Here is a 12,974-nt window from a genome sequence, read left to right on the forward strand (position 1 = left end):
GAAACCGCAAATATGAAATTAATTATGTGATGTTATGTAAAGTTATTCAAAAATAAGGAGCGGATTTAAGATATTTACATCTAATGAACAGCGATAGACAAAGACACATGCAATGAAACACACAAAGACACATGAGAAAGAAAAGGTCAAGGTTTATTTTTTATATACGGATAATTCGTGTAAAAATGGCGTTATTATTTATTTACTAGAAAATAGAGATTTCTAAGGAAAAGTCGCTTTGTGCGCTCTAGTATGTGAATGAATCTGTTATTGCATTGCAGTATGCATTTTCTTGTTCAACAAACAAATGTCTCTTCTTAAACATATTTATAGTCAGTACAAGAAATGTGATGGCTGTATGTGCAAAGGGAAAAGCCCTTGTCTGCCTCGCAAGTCAATGAAAAGATTGAGTCGTATTCGAACAAATTTTGAAAGTAACTCTGGGAAATCTTTTCCTTTTCTCTTCTACACTTCTTTCTTTCCTTTTTATATTTAATATATTAGAAAATAAAAAAAGATTGCTCTAAAATGCATCATTGGCTGTTCAGACTAGTATTGCACCGCCCACATTTTAATTTTCCGAATACTGCTTTCTTGAAATATAATTCTAATAGTTGAGCACACAGAGATACATAAGATTTTTTAACAGAGTTTATATGATGATGATGTCCTGCCCTCGTTACCACGAAAAGGGGGTGCAATAGCTTCTGAGGGTAAAGAGCCCTGAGCACCCGAGGGCAGAAGTCTGACTTCTAGCTCATGAAGCTCACACACATTCGCTGCACAACCCCTTTTTACAGTGGGGGGCACATTCACACACCTCATAGATAGAATACAGATGAAGAACAACCATACCCGAACCGGGATTCGAACCCAGGACGCCCAGATCACGAGGAAGACGCGCTACCTCTATGCCAGGACGCCGGCAAAAGAGTTTATATAACTTTCGCAAATCACTATCTCCTTTTGAATAAAGAAAAATATTTAAGTCCCCAACTTTTAACGTATGCGTACCCACAGGAAAACTAAACTTTTATTAAAAGAAAATTTTAGATTCCTATTCAGTTTTTCTAGATTAGATTATAGACTCACGTTGAATTAGTATAGTATTATTAATGTTTTATTTTATAATGTTAGTTTTACTAACGTTTTTAAAGCTTCAATGGGGCTAATTTGGGACGGACGTCATGGTTTTCAACCGCATTCAGATGATAAGGATGGCATCCTCTTCCCTCTTTAAACTTCTGCCAGCGAGAGGACATTTAGTTTCGATGAATTCAGATGCACCAGACCCGCTTACACAGCGGTTTTTCGATGGAATCGGCTTTCCAGCCTGGAACTCATCGATACCGAAGCCAACACTTTCCCTCCGTGGCCTTAGAATCGTTTTGATAAAGTGAGAGAATCCGGACGCGTGTAGTGATCAATTATCAGATGACAAAAATGAAATCTGCTTCCTCATACCATCTATAAATCTTCACACTACATCATTTCGAGCACCTTTCAATATTTGTCACACCCGTATGCCTTGCAGACTTCTGAAGGAATCGAGTTTTGAACTTGTGTCCTACAAAATTCCTGGCCGAATAACTGGTATCAACCAACGTCGGTCTTATGAATTGGTTAATTATAATTTGACTTAATAATGGCATTAAGAAAAACTTTAACTCACATATTTTGAGATAAAGTTATTTTTGTAAGACATTAAAAGAAATCAAGTGACACTGTTTGCCCTGGACTTTCTCGCTTTATGCTTCATATTACATTGAAGAAAACTGAATATTGAGTTTTGATTCTTTCGTTCTAATTTTTCCCCAATGCGATCCAAACCTTTAAACAGATCTACAATTCAACGATAAATATGCATGTTTAATTTCATCACTCTTGCTACTTTTTTTGTGGCTTCGCATCCGCATGGACGTGGACGAACGAATAGACATACTTTGCATAAACGGACACTATCCGAAATTTAGAAGAAATCTCCGATTTGATAGAAACCTCACATAATAATTTTCATGTCTGTAGTTTGCTATGTTTCTCAGTTATTGGGTTCAGAGACCGTTCAGCCGGCTTCCTGGCATAGGGGTAGCGCGTTTTCCCCGTGATCTGGGCGTCCAGGGTTCGAGTTCCGGTTTGTGCATGGTTGTTCTTCCGTTGTTTTATCTGTGAGATGTGTGAATGTGCCCTCCTGTAAAAAGGGGTTGTGCAAGCGAATGAGTGATGCGTGAGTAGCAAAGTCGTACTCTTGGCCCTAGTTGGTGCTACTAAAAAAAAAAGACGCTCCCCCAACGGCTTAAATCTCGGTCTTCGTAACAGCGGGCTTGTCCATGGCAAGTGTCATAAGAAACAACAACAACAGAGTTCGAATGTCGAGGTCAATTCCATGTTGGCGGGTTTGGTGCATGTTAAATCCGTCTTGACTGAACAACTTCCTGTTGGTGTGGTGTGAAAGTTTGAATTATGGAGTGTTTCAGCTTAAGAGTCATTCTCCTTATCTGATTGCAGTTCAGAATTATTAAGTTTGTCCCAAAATATATGGAACGTTGCTTTTAAATGGGATGTTAACGTAACGAAACTAAAGCAAATTAAAGGCCTATCGATAAGCAAATAATTCCAAAATTGCTTTTTTGAATCCAGGAAAGTTTAACATTTTGACAATTGCAATACTTTCATTTTGTATTTTTCATAGATGAGAAATTAAAAACTGAAACGTTAAAACGTTTACTTTATAAACAATCTGAGAGGTCAATTCATCATTGAATGAAAATCTACTCCTTTTCATAAACTATTTTGGAAGAGTTCTGCCTTCTAATAACTACCTTTTTACTTACATTAAACCTTCAAACCCTCATCTTCCTTCGGTACTCCTTTGCATCGAGTGAATGCATAACCGATAACATAGGGATCTCGACAAACCCTCAAAGGTCATGGAAATTCATAAGCCTTCGACCAGAGAAGATTGAAGAAGCTTTCTTTTCCACTGATTGAATCCAAAATTTGACACAAATCTGCTGTTTTGGTCACCAGACCGAATTGAAGTTTTTATTTATCTAACAAGGGTAGGGCAAGAGGTTGAAAATTCAGTTCGGGATGAGATTTAGTATAAAGGTGGTATGCATTTAGAACGTTCCCTCAAGAAAATATTAAAGCGCAATGGCCAGTCAATTTTGAAAAAATGGTCCTCAAACTTTCTGCATAGCTTATATACTAATAATGTGTCGTCTTTGCCGAGGCGCGAATAGTATAGTGGTTAAGACACTGGCATAGCAAGCAGGAGACTTGAGTTCGATCCTGCGCTCTAGCATTTGTTTTCTATATTTTTTTTCCTAATTTATATTAAATTAATTTAGCAATTTGCAAACAATTTTAATTAAAGTTTTTTTTTTTTGCAGAAATAAATATTTATCCTCCTAATATGTGGATACAACTAATTTTTAAAAGAAAAATAATTATAAATATGAACGCATTTTTTAAAATATTCAAAAAATTACTTAAATTAACATTTTAATGATAATTTCAATTAATATGATACTAATTTTTATATGGAAAAATAACTGTATTTTCTTTTAATGCCTGAATTATAATTTAAAAAAAAATTAAGATATGAATGTTTTAAAAATAAATCTCCCTTAAAAATAACTATTGAATTATAATTTTATTTTTAAGCAGGAAAAATAATTACATATATAACTTAAATGATGATAAATGTTAATTAAATTACTGACATCTTGAAAATATTTCATTAATTTTTCATTACATAAAAGAGACAGAAAGGTAATTATCGTAAAAACATTTCAAACAAGATAGATACATTTTGACATCATGCAAAATTCATAACTAATGAAATGATTATCCACAAGAGAAACCCTAAAAGAATGGATAAAAAAAATTTCCATTTAACTTAAAAAAATATTTGCTTTTCTTCAAAAAAATCGGTCAGCGCTTAAAGCATATCGTACGTAACTAAAAAATTAGAACCATCTGCCTATGCATTCCATAACTAAACACCTGCTTTCTACTTTTTTTTTCGATTATTAACGTGTTAAATGTTCGCGGATATAATTTTATTTATGTCAGCTGCTCTCTTTAACTTCCTATATAAATACAGTTTCGTTGAGCTATTATAAATAATTTATCTTTATTAAAATCCAAAACTGTAAAACTTTTAATGATTTTAATATAAAAGTAGTTATTTTGAAATATTTTTATAGGTAGAATTGTATTTCTAATTATTTTAACACTCAAAAAATTAAATTATACTTATAATTCAAGAACAATATACATAATTATTTTTCTTTTAAAAAACAAATTATAATTTATATATTAAGAAAAAATACATTTAATTTTTCCTTTATAAAAATGAAGTATCATATGAATTGAAACCATCTTTAAATTGTAATAAGTAACTCTGAATATTTCAAAAAATGCATGCATACTTATAATTATATCTCTTCTAAAAATTAAATTGTAATATTAGAATAAATATTTATTTTTTGCGTGAAAAAAAACATTACTTAAAACTGTAAATTGCTAAAATTAATTTAAAATAAATTAGGAAGAAAATAAGCAACAAATGCTAGCGCAGGATCGAAATCGGCTCTCCTGCTTGCTACGCCAGTGTCTTAACCACTAAACTATTCACGCTTCTGCAACGGCGACACATTATTAGTATATAAGCTATGAAGAAAGTTTGAGGACCATTTTTTCAAAATTGACTGCCCATTGCGCTTTAATATTCTCTTGAGTGAGCATTCTAAATGTATACTACATACTAAATCTACGTTTATACTAAATTTCATCCCGAACTGAATTTTCAACTTCGTGCCCCCCCCCCCCTTGTAAGTCATATGGTTTTTGAGTTATCACTTTCAGACGACACAAACACACAAATCAACAAATCCCACTCTTTTAGACAGATTTTGCCCAAAATATAATACACATTTGCAATTATACTTATAAATTTGTATACTAAAATATAAAATTTAGTATAACACTTAATATAATAATAAGTGCGTTACTGATACAGTGTCCACATGTATAGGAGCAGACAGACTTCTCTTTGGCAGATTCCGGTCAAATTTTGATTGAAATCTACAAACTTGGCGCTCATACCAAACTTCATTACTCTAGCTCAATGCTGCTTTCAGCAATAGTATTCAGACAGTCTGAAAATTATAATTTCAAAAATGTTTTATGATTTCAAGAAAGGCTGAAACGTGGAAATTAATAAAAATCTAGATGAAGAATATTTTTTGTTATCACAATATATTTTCTTTATATATTTCGTATACAATAAAATAAAACTAAGGTCATAAATCCATAAAATAATCGTCGGCACCTAAGTGCATAACTGCATGTCCTTAATAATATAGTTAAAAATATTTTTTTATAAAAATGGTTTAATGATATGTTTCAAACAAAGATACCAAATGAATTATTTTTACTCGTTATTATTAAAGAATTAGGCATAAACAAACGCTATAAAATCTTTCTTGGCCCCACTTATAAATGATGATTTTGATTTTTAAAAAATACATTTCATTAATAAAAAGAAGGGCTAAATATAAAATACTTAAATTTTGTTTTTCTTTAACAATCAAAAACTTTAATTTACAGAATCGTTGCTTGCATTTCGGATGGAACAATTGCATCTAGACAAAAACTCATACACTACCAGAACTTTCATAAAACATTCCAGTTTTTTCACCCCCTCAATTCAAATATATTTTGTCCTCTTTCCATTCTTATGGCTTTCCGCATTCCTGCTTTGAAGAATTTCACTCCCCATGCCCGACAACTGGTAGTAATTGGTCTGTTCCAACAGAACAATGGGCAAAACTTTCTGAGAGGGGCCAGCTGTTCTTTTTTAATTAAGTTCTATCAGAGTGTTCAGTTCATAGAAGTCGTTGTGCTCCAATCGACCTGAAAATCTGACCACCAGGTGGCGAAAGTGTGCCTCGCACCGAAGCTTTGAGAGGGAAGGGCCTTAGTTTTTCGCCCAGTAATATCTTCCGACTTGGAAACTGCAGGAAACTTTTCTACTGTATCGGCAATACCGAAACCTTTCACCGTTCGACGATTGGATCGGTCTAAAAAGGCCACCGATTAAGCAATGGTGCATGCTACGACACAAACTTGAAAATTTGGCGAACTTTTCTTCTTTGTTCTTGCAAGTTTTGGCGAGATAAAAAAAAAATATGAAAAAGTGCGGAATTTAGAGAAAAAAAAAGTGCGATTTATTCTTCCATTTCATAGAATTGTTGTCGAGGGAGTTTTGCAAAATACCAAAGGCCGCTAAAGATTCTGTGGGCTTCCAGACAGAATCGTATTTCATAGTTATCCCGGAAAACTTTTGCTCAAGAAGTTGTTGGTTAATTGCGCGCGCTTTTAAGAGAAATGAGTTGCAGCTGTTTCTGAAAATGCAGAGATTTAACAAGTTTAGCGTCGTTGCGTGTTTCTGTGCTGCACGTAAGTATTGATTAAGACGCTCATTTTTGCACAGATAATGCATGCGATTTAATCATACTTGTCTTGATTCATTTTCTTGCAATCATGTCAAAATCATTTTTGTAATTTGTTTTATTTTAGAAAATTACGAAATCGTTTTCTCTTTGAATTTATAGTTATTTGCAGATGGCAGTATTATTATTTTGTGATTTATATTTGCCATTTATCAGTTTGTTGCTATATTTTATACTTTGCAAATTATTTGTAATTATTTATATTTGAACTATTTTTATCATATATATCATATTATGCTATCATAATAATTTAAAAGAATGTAAAACAAAGATAAAATTTGAAAAAAGGATAAAAAAAATTCGGACATTAGACGGTTTTTTAACAATTTCTCGAATCCAATTAGTTAAGAAGCAAAACAATTTTTTTATTGAATTTCTTTCTTAAAAATCATGAATTTTATGAAGCAATAACATACTTTGCGCACACCTATATAATGATAAAATTTAATGAAAATAAGAAGGAATTTGTAAAAAAAAAAAAAAAAAAAATTTAAGAAACGTTTTTTTTTTAAATTTAATCTCTAAAGTTAGATATTTCATGTATTTAAATATGCACGGAAAGTATTATATTAATTAAAATTAATATAATATTATTCAAGAAATGTTATTGTATCAGAATGATAAAGGATGAAATGTAATTTTTAAGAAAGATTTTTTAATATTTAGTATAAATATTCTATATATTACATTTTAGGAACTAAAGTAAACGATAGAAAAAATATCCATTTTCTTCACATGATTAATATCACATGCAATATTTTTTTTAATGTTTCTTTTTGAAACTTTTTAAGAATAATATTGTAACAGCAAAATTAATACAATCCATGGTATAAAAAAATTTTAAAATGAAATTGCAAAATCTTTTGTAGCAGATTAAGTTTTCCGTAAAGGGTCTTAATTGTTTTGATAAATTGGAAATTGGTCTTGCTGATAACAAATAGAATATTATATTAATTATTAATTTATCGTGTAATTTTTTTGAGTTAATCAGTTTCATGTAAAATAAGATTGTGAAACAGATATTTCTATAATATATTTTTACTTAGATACAAAATTTTTCATAAAAAAATAATATATCATCAGATAATTAAAACTAAAAATATCATTAGTAGATTGATTTTTTTTGGAAGGGTTGTGTGAAAAAAAATGGTGAATTTTTATTTATTACCTATTAACATTTGAACATTTAAATAATATTTTTAACAACTTTTTCGATTGATAATGGTTTGTAAATAATTATAATTGGCATAATATTTTTATTTTGAAAAAGGAAAACTGGTCAGCAAAGAAATTTTTAATAAACAATAAACTATCATAAGTAAGCTATTTCGATAAAAAATTATACCTCGAAATAAATTTTTTAAATGTAATTATTTGCCTTTGTTACATTTATTTATATTTTCATACTATGTAATGTAAAAATACCTTTAACAATTGAAATATGTTTTATTAAATCAAAATGAATTTGTTTTTTAATAGAATAAATTCCAAATATTTTTATATGAATGATTTTGATAAAATTTAAAATATTTATTTTTGTATTTCCCTTATTTGTTCTCGTAATTGGGAGTTAAGTTCAAATCCATAATTTGAGATACGGCTTTTTCGCTGAGCTTCGTTGTTGTTTGTTATATGTAACGCTGAAGAATTAGTTCAAATTTACATAAGGAAACACTCAAATTTTTTGATTGATTAAAAGAATGAATTGGACATTTATTGGTTGCTGATTACCTTGCTGCATTCGATTGCAATAGAATTTAAAAAAAACTGTAAAAAAATACTTAACAGATTTATAAAATTGCGCAGCTTTCTATTTTTAGAAAATATTACAATAACACTTTATTCCCATTTATAATATTAAATACTTATATTTTTCTATTATTTTGATTTCATTTTCACAGGAATCAAATAATTTAACTAAGTCAGTTATAAAATGTTGCAGAAAAGTTGAAAAAATCCTAAGCATTACCATTGCTTTTAAAACACAAAAGTCTGTGTTTAAACGAACGAATCATCTACAAATTAATAAATCTCTACAACAGCATTATGCGTTTGCAATTTTCTAATAGCCCCCCACTCAAATATATACAAAAAAAAAACTTAATTTATATAAGAAATTATTTAAAACATCGTAAATGAAACGAAATTCGCTACATTCCAAACTCTTTTAGCAAGAACAAAAATTTTATTGGCAAAACATAACATTATGTTCTGGGCAAAAAACAATTCTATATATATTTGTATTATTTAAAAAAAGTAAAATGCAATAATCTTACAAAGGAATGCAGCTATTCGGCTAAAGATTGTTCATTATCTATCTATGATAGTATAACAAGATATATCTTTTTCAGTATTTAAACCACACCTCAGTTAATGATTCCATACATTAAAACATGTTAGAAGTTTTCAATTATGAATAAAATTTATAATAATTTTATAAAAAATTAGTTGAAATTTTGATATTTCAGTGCCATAAATAATTTTTTCATAACGAATTTTTCAGAATTTAATTGAATTCCGACTGGAATTATTTCATTTGCTTGTTATAATTTCCAAAGAACTCGTTTACATTATTAACCCTTTTAAGAGGTCTGATCAATGTTTTAGATTGTGTGATACGTCCATCTGAAAAGGATTTTCTTCCACTACATATGCAGAACCAAGAAAAAATAATGCAAACATGATAAAATATTTAAAAAATTAACATTTTATCAAAATTATTGAAATAATAGATCTTAGAAAATGATTTTTTTACACAACGAAATCCATTTTGATCAACATAGTTCTTTTATTCTATTTCCATTCATTCTTTCAGTGATTGTTATTTTGTAACTGATCATAGACCTTGTATTATTATTGATGACAACCTAGTATCCTAGATGCAAACATATTGGATTACCACTACATGCTTCCCTATTATGTAGATTCCATATAAGAACAATACAAAGATTCAATATAGGAATACTATCCTTTGGCATGACATAGACCTTTAACAGGATTTCGTGAAATTTTCTTCAGTTCTTCCTTGATCTATAGAACCCAATATACTACATGCGAGTAAAACGTTACCCACGTTAACGTAAGATATCACTAGTAGTTTTAATTAGATTTGAACAGATGAAGAATATATTGTAGAGATGATACAGAATCGCGATAGGGATGTGTAGGTGGATTATTTAGTCCAAAGGGATGAAAATTTCAAGGATTTTAAATTTTTGTTTCCCTATAACACTCTTACTATTGGAGATGGAAAGATGATTTAAATTGGGCTTCATCACGACAAACAATTTTTATATTAAATTTTTTTAGATAATTGAATTATCTTTGAATCTAGGGTCTATAAATTTATCTATTATCAACAATCCGATAAACTAAGAGTCATTTAAAGATAGAATACGAATATAGTCAAACAGGATCTTATAGAATAACGTTGAGGTAGCGAAAACACTGAAAGCACCTTTTGTTATATCACGCAATTATTGCTAGAATAGTGGCTTGTCTTATTCTTTTGAAGAAAATTAAACCCTGCACTTCTCCAGTGAAATCAGCTAAAGCAGTGAGAACAAATGATTTTGCATGCAGTGATATTTTAATACAATATAAACAAAGTGCATATAAATTTTATGCCTTTTCTCTCTAAAGAAAATACTCTTCATTTTGTCAATTATTAAATTTTTTGGATAATCGATTATCCGGATCGATTTTAGCACCACTTAATCTTCGTAAATAAAATTTTATTAGAAAACTTATCAAGATAACATTTGGATAATAAAACATTTCATTTAAATTAATAAAACTTAGTTTCATTTAAGCTTTTTTTTTATTACACTCTAATTATGCCTTCATTTTCTAAATTTATTTTCACTTTTAGACACAATTTTTTTTCCGTAATCGAAAAAAGTTTAAATATCTATATCTAATATTAATAGAGCAGTTATTTCTGCAAATACATGTTCAGCCCAAAGTTTTTGGGAAAAACAAAAACATTATGCTATTGCGCATGTGCAGCTGAAAAAAATTAGAAATGGTTGAAAATACAGTCTTTCAAGTAGCTTTTTTTGTTTGCAAAAAAGTGACATACTTCAGATATGAAAAATTGAGAATGTTGGATTTGGAATGCCACTAGTGTTTTCTGCGGCACAATGTCTTCCCCTGCGTTTTCCCTCAAAAGCAACAATGTTAATTTATGAATTTAGGTATTACAGGCAGTAATTAAATAAATTAGTGATTCAGTTTATGCAATGAAAATAGTTTGAAGAGCTGTATTGCGCATGCAACATACAAACTAATATCTGAAATACAAATGTCCAGCACTAATTTTTTTACTATAAATGGTTTCATAAATGAACACACTTGTAACCATTTTCTAAAAGAAAAAAAATATTATTTTATTTAAAATTATGGCAAAAATATTTGATAATATTTGATATATTAATCAAAATATTGACGGCTAAATGAAATTTGTGGAAACGAAACACAATGTATTTGGCAATTTTAAAAATGATTTTCAAAAAAGAAAAGTTTTATGCAATATTATCGTAAATGAAATGCAGTCTTTAAAAAATGAAAACTGGTCTCCACTAAACGCTCAATTTCGAATTCGAATGAGTTGACTGTCCTTTCCTGTAGAGCTGTTGGCTTTCTTCAAATCATGAAGCTCTTGTATAAAATTATAACGTCGATTACATATGAAAATAGTATTGATTTCAAAATAACGTGATTATGATTGAACGGAAATGTGAAAAACTGTATGTTCTCATTATTCTAATATATATATTTTTTTATGTTGGGATAAATACATATGAAAAATCGTTGAGCTTTTTAATTTCATCTTTTCCAGTGTGCATTATTTAATGTTTATTCTATATTGACCTAGTTATATCTATTATATAACTATCATTATACTAGTAGCAGAATTTTAAGAGATGAGACCGGTTAGATATGTGCATCATGGTGTCTTTTTTCAAAATTAATTATTCCATATATGTGTAAATTTGAAGTAAACGCGAGTTCTGTCACGCAATCTCACATATCAAATATACAGCATACTTTTATACCGAAAGGTTAAGATATTTCTCATGTGCTTTAATTCCCCATAGTTTTTTTTTTTTATCTCCAGTCATTTTACTCGGAAGATATTCTTTCTCTTCATTTTATTCTATAGGTAATATTTTCTTTAAGATAATGATTCCTTCAGTATGATGATAAAGTTATTATTTTTTAAAAAATTCTGTAATTTAAAGTTTGGTTTGTATATTATCGAATTCTAGCAATAAATTGTCCGTAAATTCTAGAAAAATCGGTAATCTGTCTTTATAATTTGCTAAGGATTATCCACCTTTAGCGGCCTTACTGGACCTTCAAATATATATGTAGTTGATCCCCAAGATGAAATGTTAACGTTATTTTTATTTAGAACTCAAACGGTTCTCTAGGATCACTAGAAATTGGCGGTCCACACCAACTTTAGCTAAGCTAAATTGAGCGACCGGTCGCCAAGATTTAATGTTTTGTTGGTATAGAGTTTGCAGTTTGTACTAATTCCCAGCGACTTTACGGATGAATGTTATCGCCTAAACGGAATAGTTCTAACATTCAATAACTAAAATTAAACTAGAATAATTCGACCATTAGATTTCCGCCGAGAGAAGCGTGCCGAAAATTCAACATTGAAAATTTGATGATTTGTGAAGAAGATGAAATTTTAGAACACCTTGTGTCCAAACAGAAAACTGATTTATGATTCTTCGCTTACGTGCAAGGACTTTCTGACCACGACAGATTTGTACGCGCGTCTGCCACCAAACACGCGGGGAATCTTCGGCCGGCGGGGTTCGAACTCGCAACCGGAAGGAAATGAATCCAACGCTCTACCAACCAGGCTATCCCGGCCTTTTATATTCATGTAAATGTAATAAATGAAATGTACAATCAGCTAAACTGACGATATTTGGCATGAAACTCTTATTCTCGTATTATTTTTCGGATTTTGGAGCCAAAATCTCGGTTTCGGGAGCGGAGAGTTTCAGGCTCAGAACCCGACTTCGTCAAAGCTACTAAAGTGTTTGTCAGCCTGGTTCACGTTTAATTGGACATCAAGTAGCAAACGTACTGCCACTGTACTGCTAAAGCCAGAAGAGGCTGGGTTGAAAGATCAGATGTCTATGCTTCAGTCCGAGGTTCCTCCCAGAATAACCTTCGGGTTTCTTCAAAATAGAACGTTAATATAATTAAACTAAATATATCCGTTCATTTACTTATTCTATTAACGGGCACAGGTAATTTGAATTAATATAAATATCCTTTGTTCCTTTGTTTGTTATAAAGTAGTGGTTCCCAGCCCATAAAAGCCCCCTAAGTCAGAAACTTAACCATGTGCCAATTCCGATTTGGGAGGTGTACTTTCCGGGAGATTTGGAATACTATCAGGCAAAGGTACATCCTAAAGTTTTC

At 30.3% G+C, this 12,974-nt stretch overlaps 1 protein-coding gene across 2 annotated transcripts in view; it reads left to right on the forward strand.

Annotated features, from left to right (window-relative positions):
- LOC129965880 (uncharacterized) overlaps nucleotides 1-12,974 on the forward strand; it is a 156,887-nt gene that overhangs the window by 5,109 nt on the left and 138,804 nt on the right. The window contains exon 1 of one of the 2 annotated variants that reach the window (XM_056080133.1): nucleotides 6,023-6,468. The exons of the other annotated variant lie outside the window; for it this stretch is intronic. Within the exon in view, the coding sequence (XP_055936108.1) occupies nucleotides 6,420-6,468 (49 nt within the window). The 5' untranslated portion in view covers nucleotides 6,023-6,419. Of the gene's footprint in view, nucleotides 1-6,022; nucleotides 6,469-12,974 lie in introns of those variants that run through there. 2 annotated transcript variants of the gene reach the window in all.

Source organism: Argiope bruennichi, chromosome 4 (assembly GCF_947563725.1).
Source record: "Argiope bruennichi chromosome 4, qqArgBrue1.1, whole genome shotgun sequence".
Taxonomy (NCBI): domain Eukaryota; kingdom Metazoa; phylum Arthropoda; class Arachnida; order Araneae; family Araneidae; genus Argiope; species Argiope bruennichi.